At 48.3% G+C, this 19,371-nt stretch overlaps 1 protein-coding gene and 1 long non-coding RNA gene across 2 annotated transcripts in view; one reads left to right on the forward strand and one right to left on the reverse strand.

Moving 5' to 3' along the window:
* Positions 1 to 2,144: 2,144 nt before the first annotated feature.
* Positions 2,145 to 19,371, forward strand: part of ST8SIA2 (ST8 alpha-N-acetyl-neuraminide alpha-2,8-sialyltransferase 2) — a 33,364-nt gene continuing 16,137 nt past the window's right edge. The window contains exons 1-2 of the mRNA XM_069866502.1: positions 2,145 to 2,376; positions 17,793 to 17,855. Of these exons, the coding sequence (XP_069722603.1) occupies positions 2,279 to 2,376; positions 17,793 to 17,855 (161 nt within the window). The 5' untranslated portion in view covers positions 2,145 to 2,278. The remainder of the gene's footprint in view (positions 2,377 to 17,792; positions 17,856 to 19,371) is intronic.
* LOC138725773 (uncharacterized) lies at positions 5,139 to 7,574 on the reverse strand. Its single transcript, XR_011338303.1, has 3 exons — positions 7,183 to 7,574; positions 5,587 to 5,755; positions 5,139 to 5,338 (listed from the first exon to the last, which is right to left on the reverse strand). It is a non-coding gene; the product is annotated as an uncharacterized lncRNA (long non-coding RNA).

The following is a 19,371-nucleotide window of genomic DNA, read 5'->3' on the forward strand; positions in this document are numbered from 1 at the left end:
AGCAACTTTCTGGTCTGAAAGAATTATGCTTGGATTTGGATATACTCTGCCAGGCTGGCCTTGCCTAACCCCCAGCACAGCCAGCCTCTCCTCTCCAGGGCTGGCACCGGACTAACAGATAAGGGGGATGTAGGGAAACGACCTCTTGGGTCTTTTTTTGGCTGCTCTTTGGTCCAGCCAGTCTCTTTTTCCATCTTCCCAACTTTGGGGCATTTTAATCTCCCTTTCTGGATAGAAAGCAACTCTTTCTCTCCATAACAAAACCTAAGAGTATTCCTGCAGGAGGTTGTTTGCAGGGGCTGCGAGTGTGGCATCCAACTGCCTTGGGAAAGGAGCACCTTGTGAGGTTTCTGCTAAATGAATTCTGCGGGTTCTAACTCCAGTGAGATTTGGAGAGTCATGGCAGGACTGTGTAGTTATGTCAGTCATTACTGATAGTAGCATAAAGAATTATTGTTGCCAAAAAGGGTATTAATAGCAATAGAGATAGGTGTGATTAGTTATTCATCATAGAGTCATAGAATGGTTTGGGTTGGAAGGGACTTTAAAGATCGTCTAGTTACAACCCTCTGCACTTCCAGGGAGGGGGCACCCACAGCGTCCCTGGGCAACCTGTGCCAGTGCCTCACCACCCTCATTGTGAAGAATTTCATCCTAATGTCTAGTCTAAGTATTCCCCCATACAATTTAAAGCCATTCCCCTTTGTACTGTCACTACAAGCCCTTGTAAAAAGTCCCTGCCCAGCCCCTTTCAGTACTGGAAGGCTGCTCTAAGGTCTCCCTGGAGCCTTCTCTTCTCCAGGCTGGACAACCCCAGCTCTCTCAGCCTGTCCTCGTTGGTAGAGGTGCTCCGGCCCTTGAATGGCCCTCCTCTGGACCTGTTCCAACAATTCCATATCCTTCTTATGTTGGAAGTTTCAGAACTGGACACAATACTCCAGGTGGAGTCTCATGAGAGTAAAGTAGAGGGGATCATCTTTGTTTACATCCCTGAAACATCAGCTCATTTGCGAGAGAGGGGAAATGTACGTCCACTGCCATCACCAACAGTAGTTTGCTTTGTCTCATTTCATGACAGTTTTCCTCCCTGCCCATGGCACCCCCGCAGCCAGGACCAGCCCTGCCACACTATGATTAGTTATTCACCATAGAATCCTAGAACAGTTCGGGTTGGAAGGGACCTTAAAGACCATCCAGTTCCAAGCCCTTGCCATGGGCAGGAACACCTCCCTGCCTGCTGGCTCTGCTCCCCAGCACCCATCCCCACTCGCTTCTCTGCAAATCCCCACTTCCCATTCCCTCTCTCATTTCACAGAACCATAGAATCATAGAATCACCAGGTTGGAAAAGACCCACCGGATCATCGAGTCCAACCATTCCTATCAAACACTAAACCATGCCCCTCAGTGCCTCATCCACCCATCCCTTAAACACCTCCAGGGAAGGTGACTCAACCCCCTCCCTGGGCAGCCTGTTCCACTGCCCAATGACCCTTTCTGTGAAGAGCTTTTCCTAATGTCCAGCCTGAACCTCCCCAGGCAGAGCTTGAGGCCTTTTCCTCTTGTCCTGTCCCCTGTCACTTGGGAGAAGAGGCCAGCACCCTCCTCTCCACAACCTCCTTTCAGGTAGTTGCAGAGAGCAATGAGGTCTCCCCTCAGCCTCCTCTTCTCCAGGCTGAACACCCCCAGCTCTCTCAGCCGTTCCTCATAAGGCCTGTTCCCCAGCCCCTTCACCAGCTTCGTTGCTCTTCTCTGGACTCGCTCCAGAGCCTCAACATCCTTGTGGTGAGGGGCCCAGAACTGACCACAGGATTCGAGGAGCGGTCTCACCAGTGCATAGCACGGTTTGGGTCGAAAGGGACCAGCTCCAACCAGGGGCACCTCCCTGCCTGCCCGCTCCCCAGCTCCCACCCCGTCTCCCATTTCACGAAGCCGTGGAACCGTTTGCGTGGCAGGGGACCCCGAACCCCGCTCAGTCCCACCCGCCGCCCCCTCCCAGCGGGGCAGGTGCTCTCACGGCCGGGGAGGCGGCAGCTCCCCTCTGGCCGAGGCTCCGCAAACTTTGTGCGGGGGGCGGCGGGGGCAGAGCCCGCCCCCTCCCCTCTCCTCCCCTCTCCGGGCGGGGCGGGACGGGCGCTCGGCGGGCGCCGGGGGGCGGAGCGGCCCCGCCGGGCGGCGGCGGCGGCGGGGGCTGAGCCGGGGCTGAGCCCGGGACACGGTGCCGCGCTCCGCACCCCGCGGAGCGGCCCCGGCCCCAGCCCCAGCCCCTCCCGGGAGCCATGCCGCTGCCGTGCCGGGGCTGGACGCTGGCGCTGCTCACGCTGCTCGTCGGCTTCCTCATCTTCGCCGATATCTCCGAGATCGAAGAGGAGAGCGGGTAAACGTCCCCTTCCCCGGCGCGGAGGGCAGGGATGCTGGAGGCGGAGGGCGAAGCGGCGGCGGCGGAGGAGGAGGAGGCGGCGGGGGCGAGAGAAGGGGGGGAGCGCCCGGACAGTTTCTTTGTCTCCGTCTCTCTCGGTTTCTTGCCGCGCCGAAGTGGGAACGGAGCTCGCTCCGCTCCCGAGCAGCCCCAGGAGGGACCGCCCTCCGCCGGGCACCGGGCAGCCGGACCGGGCAGGGAGGCTGGAGCAGAACCGCTCCCCTCAGAAACGTGGGGATGCTGGGCAGGGCAGGGGTGCGGGAGGGGAACCCCTCAGAAACACGGGGATGCTGGACCGGGCAGGGGTGCGCCATCAGGCACAGGTCTAGGTAGGGATGCTGGAGCGGGTATGGGTCTGCTTAGAGGTGTTGGAGCAGATGCTGGTCTGGAGAGAGGGGTTTGGGCGCGGGCAGTGCTCATAGGTTGATGGACTGATGGAGCGGGTCCCTAAGAGGGACGTTGGTGTTGCTGGTCGGGGATGGTGGGACAAGTTGCAGCCCAGAGGGCTTGGGTGCCAGTGCTGGTGCGGATGGGCATGATGGAGAAGGCACCTGTCCGCAGGGGTGGCAGATAAGGGACCGGTCTGCAGGGTGCTTCAGCAAGGACCAGTCCGTGGGGTGGGAGAGATTGAGCAGGGACCAGCTGGGTGGGGATGGTGGAGCAGAGTGGGAGAGCTCAACCTACTCATCTGTCCCCACAGGCCGTGTCAGGAGCTTTGTGATCACCCCTACCTGATCCTTTCCAGGGTGGGTGTTTACCTGCAGGCGCCCTGTGTGGCAGGTGCTAAAGCAGCCCCAGAGTCTGCGGAGAGGAGTAATTCCCCACCCACCCAAAAAATCCCATCTCTGAGGGCTGCTTGGAAACTTAGGGGATGAGAGGAACAAATGCTGAGAGGAGGGTTTGCATTAACTTGAGGAGGAACTCACGACAGTAAACAAATCAAATAATTCTAGTAATGTGGGGTGCAGTCATAGTGCCCACATGGCAGCAGGTCTTTCTGTTTGGGACTAGGTAGCATTGCCCTGCTGCATTCCGTGAAAACAAATACCTGGCACTTGGGGATGAAATTGTAAGTGACGTGCATGGATGTTTGTCATTGTTTCATTGTTATATTATATTGGATGCCACAGGCAAGAAGTGCTTAAAGGTCAGTAGCCTTCTCCAGAAACATAATAACATCTATATAATAATAAAGGAAATGAAAGCTTTTGAAGCATTCTCCCCATCGGACAGACTGCTCTGTTCCCCTTGCTTTCCTCCCATCTTCTTTTCTGGCTTCTATTCTTTCTTGTCTCTCCTTGTCTATCTGCTAGATCTCTCTGCTAGAACTTGCCGTGCCCTTATTGAAAATCTATTTTGTTTTGTTATTTAGTTATCCTGTTTTTCACCCTAGTTCATTAGGGATTCCCAGTGTTGTTTTGGATTTTTCTTCTCCTCTCTTTTCTCTTCATTGTATGGAAATCGGATGTTTGCTGGCTGCTTATCTCCAAGCCCTGGCATCTGAGTTTGTTGCTCTAGTTCCTCTGAGGAAGTACTGCCAAGCAGTGCAGCGGCAGAAATGGCAACAGGGTCAGACAAGTTCTGTAGAAACAGTGAGCAGCTTGTTTCGCACAGCATTTCAGAAATAATAGTGCAAAAGGTAGCTAGCAAAGCAGAGGAGCACCCTATGCCCCGTGGAGTGAAAGAGGAGTCCTGCAGTCCCAGCGCCCTCTGGTATTCATTAGTCCTAGACCAGTTTTTCATAGATAAGCTCCCACATCAGCTGTGCTTCTGATACAGAGATGGAGAGAGCAAAGGTGCTATATTAAGATGTAATCATGAAGCAGGGCAAACTGACCCTTTCTCTTGCTTTGCTCTCTCCCACCCACTACTTTTCACCATTGCATCTCCCAAGTGGTTCAGGTATAGTGAACTCTTTCATCCCAAACACAGCAGGGGCCCAAACACTTGCACTCTTAAGTTCTCAGCACAGGAGTGTGGCATAAAAGGCTTTTCATCCTTGTGTAGTGCTGTGGTACCAGGGTTGGTCAACACAATGCTCCGACCTGGCTGAAGCATTTTGATGGGGAGATGTGGAAGAGCCAAGTGCCCTCTGTGCAGTTCAGGGAATAATAAAGGGTGTTCAGGTTTGAGGGCACATGGTAGCAGCATCTTTTGCAAACAGATCATGTCGTTAAGGTCAACTGCATGACAGCAAAAGAGCACAACAGTGTAGAGAAATAGACCCTTCCAAAGTTTTCCAGGAGCTCTTTGTGCATCCAGGAGGGAAGAGTTCCTTCCCACGAGAGATTTGGGAGGTCTGTTTTTTTGTGCAGCCCTTCCTCAGGTCTGGAGTATTTGGCTGATGCATTATACGTCTCAGCATCCTCCTCCACAACCCTACAGACCACCTTTGCTTTGGTCAATGCAGCCCGAGCATAAATGAAAGCAAAGATCTGACCAGGTATCCCCCTGTCAGGCTCACAGCACTGAAAAGTGCTGGGAAATGCAGGCAGGTGCAACTCTTTTCTTCTTTTTCCTTGGCATTGAAACACTCTCTAATTATTGTGAGGAGCGAACAGCTTGCCCACTTTTACACATACCCTGCCCCCTGCCTGTGATTTGGATTGTCTTTGGAAGAATACGCCTCATATGGGTAAGAGCAGGGGGGAACGTGTTTCTCTCACCTATAAATACTGAGAAATTGCAGAAAGAAAGGACAAAATGTTCATTAGGTACAAAGTAAGAATGTAATATTACTGGCAAAAGGGAAAAAACCCAGTTGTGCTGTTTCCACAGACAATCATTCCCAGCATCACAGGTAAAGCGAAGTAGGAGCCAAGGGTGGCTGAAGCTGCTCTGCCTGTCAGAGGTTTCTGAGAAAGATATTTGCTTCTTGAGCGGTCCCGTCTTCCTCCTCCAGGTATTCTTATACCTCCTCCTGCAGACAGGAGATAGTGAAACAAAGAGGTGTTGGGACAGGGAAATTCAGCAGTTCTTGCTCCCAGTGCTGTGTTGCTCTCATTAGCCTGTTCCTCGTGCCCTGCAGCCACCCCTGCATGCAGGTTTTCATTCTGCTCCATCCCTGTCGCTATATATACGTATCACCTATACACGCATCGCTTGAATTGTAGGCTCGGTGGTGCTGCGGGATGTCAGCGGGTGAGCAGGCGCTCTCGTACTGCTCACCTTGGGTTGCTCCTCACACTCACGGGTGTACATTGTCGCGGTGAAGTCTTGCTGTTGCGAACGGTCTTGGCACTTTGCGAACCACCTGGTTCTGGGCTGCTGAACTTTTCCTGCAGCCCGGTGGCGCCTACGTTCCCCTCCATCGCTCCAGCTCCGGCTCTTTGTTTCACTGGAAGGAAACAAAAGACACATTCGCGTCTGTCTTGGGGAACGCAAATGCAATCACAGCTATTTCTTCATCCACCCCAGGGTAGGGGAATGGGCCAGACCTCTCACCGTGGAGTAAGACAAAGGACTTGGCATCGCGTGGAATAATTATTGTGGGTTACAGGGAGGAAAATTCTGCTCCTTGGTGGCAGTTTAAAAGGATTCTTTGTTATTATGCATCAGCTGTAGCAGTTCTGCAGGGGTCCAGCTGTGTCCTGATTGTCTGTAGAGGGAGCTGCTGACCCGCTGCCACCAGGTGACTTCTCAAATTAGCATGTGAGCCATCTTAGGGAGCACTTGACACTTGGTAATGGGTTGGACTTGATATGAGTCAACCTTTTCTCTGCTAGTCCAGACCACATGCTTTTCTATCCTGATTACAAGAGGAATTACGTTCTGCTCTTTTTAAGTGATGAATTGGAGTATCTAATATTGCTGGCCTGCCTGGAAGCTTGTCAGTAATTGCCACTTTTTCCTCATGTGCCCTTTTCTAATGCTTGCCTTTCAAAGGCTCAGGAATGCCACAAAGAGATTTTGTGTCCTTAATAGTGGCTGATGTGCTTGCTCCAAGTGGTCTGTAGTGTGCTGTAGTCATAACGCTTCTTGTCAGGGTTGGTCTACGGAGTATAAATGTCCCATTTAGGTCTTTTAGGCTGTGATTTACCATGCCTGACCCAGAGTTAGTCTAAGATTTGCCCTCCATCAGAAGGTTTTCTTGAAGAAGTGCTGTATTCCACCAACATACGCTTTTGTGTGCTCACACGGCAGGTGCACACATGCCAACAATTATTTAGTCTGCTCTGGAGGAGTAATAGCTCTCTGCAGGATGGAAACCCACAAGCACCCTGTAACTATTCATATAAAGCGAGTCAATGGAGCTTGTTGCGTATGACAGGGATCTACCAAAAGCCCCATGACTCATTGGGCTGGAAAATAATAGCAATGTTGGAACACTGATTTAAGTAAGAAAATACTTGTTGTAAGTTTTGATTGCAACTCTTCTGACAACATCTTGAGCTCAAGCAGCTAATTTTAGATTGGCTGCAGAGTTCTCCTTACTCTCTGTGAAGCATCCCTGCATCTCCTGCTGCCCTGGCAGGGACAGGAGTAGCTACCACAAAAAGTCATATCTGACACCCCTGTGCTTCTGCCTAGAGCAAGCTGAAGGAAATGCATCTCCATAGTTTTCCTTCTATAAGCTGAGTTCTGAGGGAATGGTGGTGGTAGTGGGACCGGACGGGAATCAGTGTCCAGGAGGAGGGCTGGGAGCAGAAGGATGGAAGGCAGTAGCAGACCCCCAAGCAATCCAGTGGAACAACAAGAAAACCTGATGCCACAAACGTAACCAGTCCCTCTAAGACCTTTCCAATGTAGTTGGTGAAAACTTACACTTTGGTCCAGTCCTGATTGTCAGCAGCTTGCAAGACACTCAAGGAGGAAATTTCTGAGCTTGCCAGTGAAGAGGACAGTAGCTGGGGTAGAGGATGCGCTTCACCAACCAACACTTCTTGCATACAGAGTTGCCAAAGCCTTGGCCAGTCCCACCCCCAGTGACCAGAGCAATGAAGAGAACAAAACAGCTCCCACAAGTGTTCTAAATTTCCCTTTTGCCCAGGTGGGCATTTTGTTTCCCATCTCTAACCCTACAAATGCACTATTCTAATCTGAAAAGCAAAGGAAATGTCTTTCTTACTGCGGAGAACAAGGAGTTGCAAATGTTGGTTCATTTAGCGAAGGCTTGTTGAGCAGCTAGCGGTAAGGTTAAGAGATTCAGCCGTCAGCAGCACGGTGCCCGCTCCATGCTACTGCTCTACTCGTGGGCAGAGAGCGACGCCCTGGGACTGCAGCCAGCAGTGACACAGCAGATCCCGCTGCCACTGTGAGCCTCCTGGTCTCTCCTGGACATGTCTAAAGGGGTCGGGTTTTTTCCTGTATTCTATGCAGCAAGTGGGGTTATTCTGCTTGGACACCTTTTCATTGGTGTCTACTTGCATGCAGATGTGCTTTTCATCTTCCAGGAAAGTGTTTAACAGGAGCTCCCTTATCTTTCCTTGGGCTTTCAGGCTACAGGTATTTTATTTTTTCGTCCCTGAGACCAGCATTACTTAAACAGATCTATAGGCACGGTTGCTGTAGAAAACAGTTGTTCCAAAGACGGGCTTCTAATTGCTTCCATCGTTTTTTTTCCCTATGTCTGGGTCATTCTTGGCAGCAAGAAATAAGCCCAAATTACAATATTAGACAATAATTATTCTGGTATTTCTCTGGTTTCCATCCCTAATTGCCTCTGGAAACAAGGGATTTTCCTGACACAGTAAATTCACTGGGAGCAGAGCTTCAGGTGTCCTTCAGCAAACACAATGGCAGAGCAGGCTGGTGTCAGCAGCTCTGCCCCTTCCAATTCAATAGAAAGAAAGGGGGAAGAGTGTATTTACAGTTCTTTTTTCTTTGTGTTGCAACTGTAAATCTAAACACCTCCTTCTCTTGGCTGAGCAGGAGCCTTGATGGTGGTGGTGACCTTGTTAGATGCATCCTCATCAACAGCAGCAGTACTGTCTCCAATTGGGAAGTGAAAGACCTGATCCAGGGAGATGGTCGTGGTCCTGTCAAAACCTGCTGGGGTAGCGGCGATCGGGTGGGGTGAGAGGGCAGGCTGGGAGCAGGAAGGAGGATGAGCCAGGGGGCAACTTGTAGTAAAGATTCTCAGTATGTAGCTGCTGGGACCAGAACGGTCCTGAAGCAGTAAGTGGTGCCACAGCACAAATGCCACGTCCTGCCATCAAGTAACCCCGTTAGAAGAAGTCTGTGCATCAGCCCAGTAATGATCAACACACTCGGGGGTGACACTACAAGGAGAAATGCCATCAGCTTTAGGAATGCTCCCCTCTGTCAGGCAGTCAGCAGCTTCATCACCCTGCTAACTCTGCTGGCCCTGCTGTTGACCCTTCTGAGGCTCCTTGTTTGCACGGTGTTTGATTCATTGAGCTGGCTGCTCCTGCACTGGGTCAGCTCTTTTCAAATTTAAGCGCTGTACTCTTTGTTATTACTACTGCAAATAAAGTTCTCGTTATTGTGTACGGAAATCATAAACAAACACAAAAGAACCGTAGGCTGGCCATCTGCATGCTGAGCACGCCATCCCTCCCTGTCCAGCGCTCTCCACGGGCAGGACTGCTTTTAAAAGCACATATTGTCACAGTCACAGTTTTGAAGCACTTTCTCAAGACCTCCCTCAGTCAAACAGCATTGCAGTAGGTTCTAGGTGTCACCCGTGTGTCTGGCAGCTCTGAATTGAAGGATGATTCTTCCATTGCAACCTGTCACCTCCTAGCCCAGACTTTGCTGGCATCCTCAGGAATATAATTCAGCTCTCAGCCAGCGGTTATAACAGGGCATGTTTCCCCTGCAAAGGTTAAGCATTGTCATAAGACATCTCCAGCACTTTTTCAGGCACCCAGAAACATACTCAACTGTCAACCAGTAGCTGATCGGTTGGTAATTAAACTTCTTCCTGCTGCCTGGATTTTCATGGTGTAGCTTTATGAGCCAGGAGAGGGGAGAGGAGGCCAAATTCTGAAACCACTGCCAACTTCTCAATATTTGGCATCTGGACATTCTCATCTAGGGGCTAAGTCCCTGTGAAGATCCTGAGATGACTGTCACTGGCAAGTACCTGTGATGGTGGGCAAATAGCTCAGGCAGTTGCTGGTTGCAGGGTGCAGCTCTTACCTGGGCACTTCCAGCACTCTTTGTGTAGCCATGTGATGTTATTTCGAGGATGCTTGTGCAGAAGAACCACTCCAGGTTGATGTTACTGACCAGGAGAGGTCCTCAGCATCCACATCAACAGTGGCAGAAGAAACCACACGAGGCCTTGAGTATTCCAAAGGGTTGTGCAGAGCAGTGGGAAAACAAGGCAAAAGATGAGTGTGGGAGGATGAGACCGGGGACCCACAGCCCTTCAGATGCAATATCTTTTTATATTGCACTGTTCTCATTTCCCAAGATACGTAGCATCCAAGATGCTGCAGGAGCCACTGGGATTTCTGCCTTTTGGGACGCAAATGCTCAGGGTGTCAGGATCTGCTGCAAGACTGATGCTCTGCTGTTTGCACTCCCTGATAGCTCTGCTCTGTTGGCTGAAAAAATTATCTCAAGAAAAATACATAGTATATATGCGGTTTTTAAGCAATGAGGCTTTTGTCTCAGATCCTTTCTAGGTCTTTGCTGGATTCTTGGGTTTTTAACTTCTGCCTTCCAGAAGGGGAGAACTAAATACACAAGCTAAATCCAGAGCCCCTGATGGTGTCCTTTTTGCCTGCTTCAATGACTTTTTCTTTGCTGGCTATTTCATTAACACAGCAAAAGAAACTGAGCTGGTGCCAGGAATAAACTTCCAATGGAAGACCTAGGTGTGGGAAGGAATAAGGTCCTGCCAGTATGCAGGATGGGAGAGGTGAAGTGTGTGGCATTTGAGCCCTGCAAGTTTATTAGTATTTTGTCTTTAGAACAGTGATAAAACGAGCATTCTGGGGTGATTGAGTCAGGCCATGCTAATATTATGGTGCATGTGTGTGTTGTTTTGAGACCTGACACTGCAGGTACAAGAGAGACATTTCTGTCTCAGGGAAAGAGCATGCTGGCTTGAGGGCAGAGCCAGGATGTCCTAGACTGGGGCTTCTTCACGGGCCGCAGTTACCATCAGGCTGCTCCAAGCGTTCTCCCATCTCTTGTAGGTCCTTCAGACCCGATAGCTCAAGGCAGGGACAGGAATTTGGTTGCAGTGCTCTGTTTACCCCAGTGCAGAGTAATACCCAAGCAGTGTCCTAGTAGCAGGCTGCCACGGGCATCCCTCCTGTTCCATTGTGTCCTTTGGTCATTGGACCTGTGCCATTTCTAGTGATTCTTCACCAGTTTTGTCACATAAGCATTTCAGCCTAATTGGCTTATTCCCTATTAAGCAATAGGTATGTCTGTTTTGCAGACTCATGTGTCTTGATTCCTGTGTCCTCAGCTCATGCTTGCAGTCATTTGTAGCCAGGCAGAGATCTCGGGGCCAACCCCTGCTCTCATTTACGTGGGAGCTGATGTTGAGCCACTGTTACCGCCTGAGAGGTTGGGATGCTAAGTGTCTCTGACCTTCCCATCTTGTTGTGGTGCCTGGGAAGGATCCTGTGGGATGGGTGACATGGAGGAGGTGGGATTGGGGCATGGGAAGAACCGAGCAAATTGGCAAAGCTGGTTTGTATGAAACTGACAGATCTGCCTTTCCCCATCCATGGCGGGTGATAGAAAGCATCATGAGCAACAGCAAGGCTGCTGGCTGGTGCTTTTACACCGAGTCTCCTTGGCTTGCTGGATGATGCTGTGCTGCCAGCCGGGCTGCACAAGCACTGACCCCCACGGCTCAGAGCTGCATCAGGACCCCAGCAGGGTGAGGTGATTTTTCCTGAAAGCCATGATGTGGGCGCATCCACCCAAATGTGATTGTATGATTCGATAAAAAGAATGCCACTTGGAGCAGTAAAAATAGGACCTGATATTTAGGAAGTTTTTGACACTCAGGCTGCCAAGCTGTGACAATACGAACAAGTGAGATTTTAAACACATCGAAGTGTGATTTCAAACGTCTCATCAAGATGTATTGCAGGATCTTTCATACTAGCAGACAAATGCTTTAGAAATATCTTCCAAATTAATCCCTACAGAGACAACCTTGCTCACCAGGCAAGTGCAGGTACACAGGCCTACCCAATGGCCACCACTTCTCTTATTCGCAATCTGCTCCACACCCTATGATGAAAGCCTTAGAAGTGATTGGTGAAATATCTCAGGGAATGATCTGCAGGTGTCAGATGTCCTGGCTCCTCTTGGTGTGTTATGAAATGTGATACAGGGAGGTGAGATGAGAAACGAGCCTCCAAAAGCTGTGTTTCTGGATGGCAAAGACCAGTCTTAGAGGAAATGTATAAAGTTGTGTTCAAGAACACCATCTCCAGGGTCAAAAATGTATCTCTGTTCCCAACATTTCTCGCCTGACTTTGGCTTTTGTTTCTAACTGGGGAAGCGTGGCTGTAAAGCTGCCTGATGGGAAAGGGGTTGCTTGTCAACAGCTGGCTGAACATGAGCCAAGAATGTGTCCAGGTGGACAAGAAGGCCAATAGCATCCTGGCTTATATCAAAAATGGTGTGGCCAGCAGAAGTAGGGAAGTGGTCATGCCCATATACTCTGTGCTGGTGAGGCTGTACCTTGAATTCTGTGTTCAGTTTTGGACCTCTCGCTTCAAGAAAGACATTGAGGTGTTGGAGCATGTACAGAGAAAGGCAACAGAGGTGGTGAAGGATCTGGAGCACAAGTGTTATGAGGAGCAGCTGAGGGAATGGGGGCTGTTTAGTCTACAGAAAAAGAGGCTAAGGGGAGACCTAATTGCTCTCTACAACTGCCTAAAAGGAGATTGTAGCAAGGTAGGTGCTGGTCTCTTCTCCAAGTAACAACTGATAGGATGAGAGGAAATGAACTCAGGCTGCACTGGAGAAGGTTTAGATTGGATATAGAAAAAATTTCTTTATCAAAAAGAGTGATCAAGCGTTGGGAAATGATGCTTAGGGAAGTGGTAAAGTCTCCTTTCCTGGAGGTGTTCAGAAAATGTGTGGACATGGTGCTTTGTGACATGGTTTAGTAGGCATGGTGGTGTAGGGATGATGGTTGGGCTGGATGATCTTAGAGATTTTTTCCAACCTTAATGATTCTATGATTGTAATTTGCAAGTTGTTTTACTTGTGGCACTTGCCAGCAGTGAAACCTTTCCTCTCCAAATGTTGTCTATTCTGTGACAGCAGAACATTTTATGGATTTGGGTGGCTTTGACCTAAACCCTGCAGAAATAACTTGAGCGTCTAGTGAGAAGCCCACGAGCAGACTTGCGAATGAATGTGAACTTCTTCCATCTTTCTAGTGAGACCCTGATGTGCGGATGGAAAGCCACGATACGATTCCTGGGTAATCCCAGTTTCCAGCCTCTAGGTTTGGTTCCTGCTCAGTTTGGGCTCCTGGGACACCTTTACTCCTCCACCCTGTGGGACAGACTAGACAGGTTGACACTTGGAAGCCAATTATTTCACTTCCATGGATAACTTGGAAAAGTGGCAATTCCCCCCAAAGACCTGGAGTTAATGACTACACTGTTCTTAGTCAGCAAAATGTATTCACTTGTTTAATAGAGCGGTTGGTGCATCCAAGCCCATCTCTAATGAGGTGGTGTGCAGGTACCAGTGTGTCCCCGGTGTTGCAAGGTCTGGCTTACGCCCATGAACGCACACAGGATTATATATCACTGCGAGCATCAGCAAGAGCAAGTCTATCAGGTTTGGGAGGAGGAGGGTGATCTATCTGTTTGTATTTCATCTTCAGTAGCTGAGCAGCTTCTCCCTTTCCCCAAAACTCTTAGTTACAGTGACTGAATCCATCTGGCCACAAAGCAGCATCCTACTGATGGTCTGTGAGCATCCTGCTTGGCATCCCCTCCCCGTCCAGCTGCCTCACAGAGACCCCATCTGTTGGGGGGGCAGTGATTTCGGGAGGATGGTCCCTGACCAGGCTTGGCATCACACTTGTTTGCTCTTCAGACAGAAAACAGAAATTCCACTCTTGACAATAACATCAGAGCAACCCTTAAAAAGCAAGGTAAATATAGCTATGATATATATTTTTTTAATTGATATAGACTGTCTTATGGGTATAGCCTGCAGCCATTTCAGGAGACCAATGGCTGCATCTGCATTTCAGGCCAGTGAGACCTTTTCAGATCAATTCCTGTGGTCCTCTGGGTGATACGTCCTACCCTTTCAGCCAGCAAGAGCTGTACTCATTGTTGGTGAGTGAAAAGCAGCATTTCTGGGAGAACAGGTCTGCTGTAAGCCCATAGTGTCTTCTCCTGTCCTGGCTTGTAGGACTGTCATTTTTGGTGTTAGGGCCAAGCCACTGAACACACACTTCCCAGATGTAAAACAAGGGTTGTAAAATGTGCCTAAGACAAAAGCAAGTTGTGAAAACGTAGTTGATAAGTGTAATCATTTGAACTCCTCCTATAAAGACTGTGGCTTTCTGAACTCTCTTTCTGAGAAATTCTGATGAATAAATTCTGTTTAGCAGTTCCTCTAGGGGTTATGGAGATGTTATTACCTGTCTTTTATGAGGAGGAGGGCAAAGAGGAGGCCTTGGGTTGCCCAAGGTCAGGAAGACACAGAAGTTTTGTTCCACCAGGAATGGGTTCTGCAAATGTGCCTAAATAGGTGGCTGAAATTTCTGGGTAGTTCATACTTCTCATACCCACTTCCCATTTGTATTGTCTGTCACAGATGCTGGGGGGAAGTGTGACTTGAAGGTGGGTATTGTAAAATATCCATGGAAAACACATTTTTGAATCTGTAAGCCTGAGAACGTGGATGCATAAAGCCTGCTCTTAGAGATCCGCTCACCCAAAGAGGCTGTGTGACCTACTTGTTCAGTCAAAGCAGCTTTGATTTCACGTATCAAAATTGCTCGAAGCAAGACTGAACTGTACCTAGCAACAATTAAGAGAATCATTTAGGAAGTGGGAAACGATGAAAAGGGAAGCAAAACCCCTAAATAGCCCATTCATGGCCTGTGAATAGAAAAGTCTCTGCATACCTGATTTGTCAGAAATTATTCATCGAAGAAAATATGGGCCTGAACCAGAAGACAGCTTTTCTTTCTTATCCTCTGATATATGAATGTGTCACTTTACATCTGAGCACAGAATGTTTTGACCTATATAATATCTCAGATTTGGAAATTCAGCTTGAAAATCTCAAAGCAAAAATGAGAAAGGGTGGCATTAGCCAGTAATATGGCATTAGCACATATGGATCACATATAGATGTGACCACATATAGATGTGACTTATCACTGGAAAGCATCCCAACAGAAGTAGAATAAGTGTGTTTTGTAAATAATTGGATTAGAAAGCAGGTTGGTACTTTGTGGACCTGGCTATACAATCAAACTGATAACAACTAGATTAATAAAGCAATTCAATTTAAACACGGTGTAGCACTAGAAAGCTTTTCAAAATCAATGCCTATCTGTGCAGTTTTAATCGAGGTTGGTCTTTGCCTTTTGAAGCCAAGAGATTTGAAACTCCAGGTCAGCAAGGTATAATCAAATGGCCTGACTGGTTTTTTTGTAACATGTGCCTCTTAATTAGTACCTCCAATTTCTTAATGTTTTCTTCTTCCCGGGTTGGGGAAGGGAAGCAATACAGTGATATTGGCTTGCCTGTGTTGGTAATGAAGTATTGCAGACATTGGAAAATACCATGTTTGGTGTTTTGAGCAGCTGGTTTGTCTGGGTGGTACCGACTGGCTGGATGGCTGGGCAGGGAAATACTTCCCATGGTATTGTATTCACAGCACATGTTGTCTTTGGCTGTACAAAGGGAGGGTGCCCACAAGCTAACAGTGTAGGACACAAAGGGCCAAAAGGCTGCTGGTTTTGATGTCACAGGAGCATTTTAGGATACATTAAACAGGCAGAGAAATTCAGGTGAGTATCATGTACCAGCTTCAGGCAATATTCATGGTTTGAAGAGAGAAACCAAGCCTAGTAGAGAGAGCAATGTCTTTGCCAGCATCTCAGGTGTCCACGAAGAGCATCCTGGATGCTGCTGGGCTGCATGCTGGCCTGCAGCAGGGGTTGTGGCCAGGGAGTAAGTCATGAAAAGATGGCTAGCAGAGCCCTGCTTTCCTCCACTGATGAGCGACCTCCTCCATGCTCATATATGACAGCAGAATCTTTCTTGCTCTGTTTGCATTACAATGTTTTGAAAACTTGCTTTTCACAGTGTGGGTTTGGGGGGGTGTGTGTGCAAAGACTAACCCCTGAAACAATCCTTGAGGGGCTGCTCAGTGGCGGATCTGGGCAGCCTACCTCCTTCCCCACCACCTCTGCACACAGCAAGCTGGGAGATGTGCTCTGAACTTGTCTTCCTCATGTCCAATATCTCCAGCCCTGATTTCTGCCTTAATTTCAGGAAGAGACATGCAGAGACCTGTCACTGGGGGCATGTAAAGCTAGACTGGATAAATGCATTTGAATAATACATTGTGATGCTTCAGATCAGTCCTGCCGTGGCTGCAAACATGGATGAGGTAGAAGCTAACAGGTCTTCTCCTAATTTCTATGACTTTTTTTTTTTTTTCCCTGCAAAGATTGTGAACCAGCACGTATTCAGGGAGCAGCATTTCTTTTTCTAAGCCTTTAATCCAGTCCCTATCTGTCTTACAGCAAGTGTGAAGGAGTGTGAATCCCATTTGGAAAGCTCCTTCAGAGGAGATGTCTCTGAAAGGATGCATGGTTTGCACACTAATCCAGTCTGCTCCCACACCCTGTGGTGAACCCCATTAAAGCGGAGGCTTGTTAAATGCCAGTAGGCTCTAGAAATAAGCTAGTCCTGCTGTTCCCTTGATGCACCAAAAAATGAAACAGCTCGCTGACTCGCAGGTTTGTCAAAGGAAAGAGGAGAGTGTCGGAGCAGGAATCGCTCTGACTTTTGACCAGAGATGATCTCCAGCAGGAGGGAGGAAAGGAACTGTCACTGCTTTTCCAAGGGTTTGATGTTATGTGGTGCTGAGGGCTGTCAGTGCTCGGCCCAGCTAAGGAATTTACATCGCATCCAGCAAGTCTGAAAATGTTTTTGGATGGCACCAAACATCCACACACTCTATTTCTTTTCCATTTATGTCTAAGACAGCTGGGATTTTTTTCAGGACTGGTAGAAATACGTGCTCCTGAGATACATTTTCATTAAGTTATGTATTTCCAGGTAACAATATTTCTGCTGGAAGAGAATTTGGTTTTCTTTATGAACTTGTTCATGTGGATATCTGTGCAAGGGAAACAATAAAACAGAACAGTGGTCACGTGGCAGTTAGAATGTGTCTAACTCAGAGCTTAACTCCCACTGAGCATCACAGAAAATGTGCCACTTGTTCTTTATGATTCCTTTGAAAAGAGCAGTCTGGAGCAAGAAGGGGCTCTGCAGTAAACTAGATGCAGACCAATATTTGTATGTAATGATTTTTAACAGAACACTGATAGATCATGAGTGGCATTGGTTTCTGAAAGAGCTTGGACCCACCTGTTCTTGGTTATAGCACCAGTCTAGTGTCTGGTGCTGGAAACTTTGGCTGCCCATTCCCACAGGTATTGCTCAGGGAGGTCTGGCACCTGTCCTTGTGCAGAGGTATCAGGCCATGGGAGGGACAGGCATTTGGGGTCTCGGCTCCCACATGCGAATCACCGCGGTGAGTTGGCCTCGTATTTTCAGCCAGCTTGCCACAGTAGTGGAGACAAGGGGCTTCAGGGCACTCATGGGATCAGAGAGGGCTGGAATGGGGCCCTGGAAGCCAGGAGAAGTCACACTGTGAGGCTGAGCTCTCCACAAGTCACCCAGGAGGCTGGTGGCTTGGTCTGGACAAAATGGACATGTTAGGTGCTCTTAACTGAAAGCCCAAGATGAAGACAGTGATGGGAATCCTGTCCAGATCATCCAGCTCAGTCCCCACATGAGAAGGACAGGGGAAGTCCCTTGGCAGCCTGGAGATAGAGGAGACCTCTATGCACCGCTAACTCCCGACTTGTAAAAAAATGTAGAGATGTATTTAATGCAACCTGTAGGCTGCATGCTGCTTTGACGACAGAGACCAGATGTCTTTGATGGCTGGTTAGATTGTGCGGGTATTCGTTAGGAGGTTTTTTTGCCAGAATGGTTTTACAGTCACAGTAGGGCAGCAGTGACGATGGATGTGAAAAACCCTTCACAAGCATCAGGACATCTCCCTTCTAGACAGGGTGAGATGTTGGATGGTGCAGCAGTGTCTCCATTCAGAGCCCTTCAGAGCAGGATCTTTTGACTGTTGAACAATGCTTGGCAAAGAGGAGCTGGGTTTATAAATAATGCATTTCCTTTGTCTTGCAGGAGTTCTGGAGGCAGAGGTACAATCAGATCAGCTGTGAACAGCTTACATAGCAAATCTAATAGGTTTGTAAATTAGATTTTGTGTTCATTTGTTTTTGCTGTAAGGCAGCTATTAATCTGCTTCTCCTCTTCACTGGATAGTGCTGTTCTTATTTAGCAAATGTATCTGTTTCTTTTCACTTCTGCTTTGCATTTTCTTAATCGTTTCTCCCCCTTCTTCCCCCAGCTCAGTGCAATAATCATTTGCAAATAACCAAGGATCTGCAAGTTGCGGTGATTGAGAGAATGAGAAAGAGAGAGTTACTTATTGTGAAAATAAGCCAATGATAGAGTTGCCATTTTCGTACTTTTACTACGTGCTATTAGAAGAGCGATCGCTGTCTTTAACATCAGAACTTCATTCGGTTTTTATCGTAATGCACTTCAGTAACATTGTTCCATTGCAGAGTCATTTCGTGGCATTGCAGCTTCATTCACTGTCTCTCTGTGTTATTTTTACAATAATTTCATGTCAGCCCAGCATTACCAGGTGACATAGTAGCAAAGCTTAGTGACACCACACAAGGAGGAGTGATGTCATTCTGTTAAGATGATCACCACCCATGATCAAAGCATAGTAAATGGACAAAACCAAAAAAATCGTAGTTATTCCCGAGATTTCTTTACCCTGTTCCCTTTATGATTTTCACACCTTGTAAGAAAGTTTTGCCATATGCAAACAAATTCAATAGCCTTGACTGGCAGCCTCTGGAGAGGTGCTGTACAAACACACACAAGGACACTGGTAGCCAGCATTTACAAACTCATTTCCTTGACTTTCTGAAACATTACACGGTACAAGCCACAGTGTGTCCTCAGGAGCCCCTTCCCTAGGCTGGAGATGTGCTCCTAAGAATTGGATGTTATCCATGAGCCTAGGCCACCAGCTCTGCCCCATCTCTCATTCTTCTCCTTCTTTGGAGTTTACACATTTTTATAAATGTACTTATTTACAAACTATTTCCCAACTGGAAAAAGCCCTTTGCACTGGAGGGGGAGATTCTCTATAGCTGATAGCGAGTGCTTTGGCTGTGTATTTTTCAGAGTGCTCTGAAGTGTGAAGGTTTTTTCGGGGCTGCAGACATATGCACAGCTTCTTGATGAGATGCTTGGGTATTCTCTTTGGAGAGTGGCTGCTAGAATCAAATAGTCAGAGGCTCCCTTAATTCATGCCATTTGATGTAAATGGTACTGAAGTGCTGGTACTGATGCACTTCTTAGAGCAAGGGTTAAAGGCTGGGGTCTCCCAGTGACCATCTCCAAACCACAGCACCTCGCTGTCACCCATCACCTTGCTCATTTTTGGGTCTGGAGCTGGTGATACGGATGCTGAAATCCTCATGCTCTCTTCTAACAAGGAGAAAAGTTATCAGAGAGCCAACTTCCCCCTGTTCGGTATGGGATGCTTGTAGCCCAATCTCACAAGCAGCACCCAGAAGCTCAGCTAAATTAATTTTTGATTTGGATTAAGTAAGGGTTGCACTTCTCTGACGAGGATTTTAAGCAGCTGCTGGAGCTGAGCTGCCTCCAGTTTGGGGTG

This window comes from Phaenicophaeus curvirostris, chromosome 12 (genome assembly GCF_032191515.1).
Source record: "Phaenicophaeus curvirostris isolate KB17595 chromosome 12, BPBGC_Pcur_1.0, whole genome shotgun sequence".
Lineage (NCBI taxonomy): Eukaryota > Metazoa > Chordata > Aves > Cuculiformes > Cuculidae > Phaenicophaeus > Phaenicophaeus curvirostris.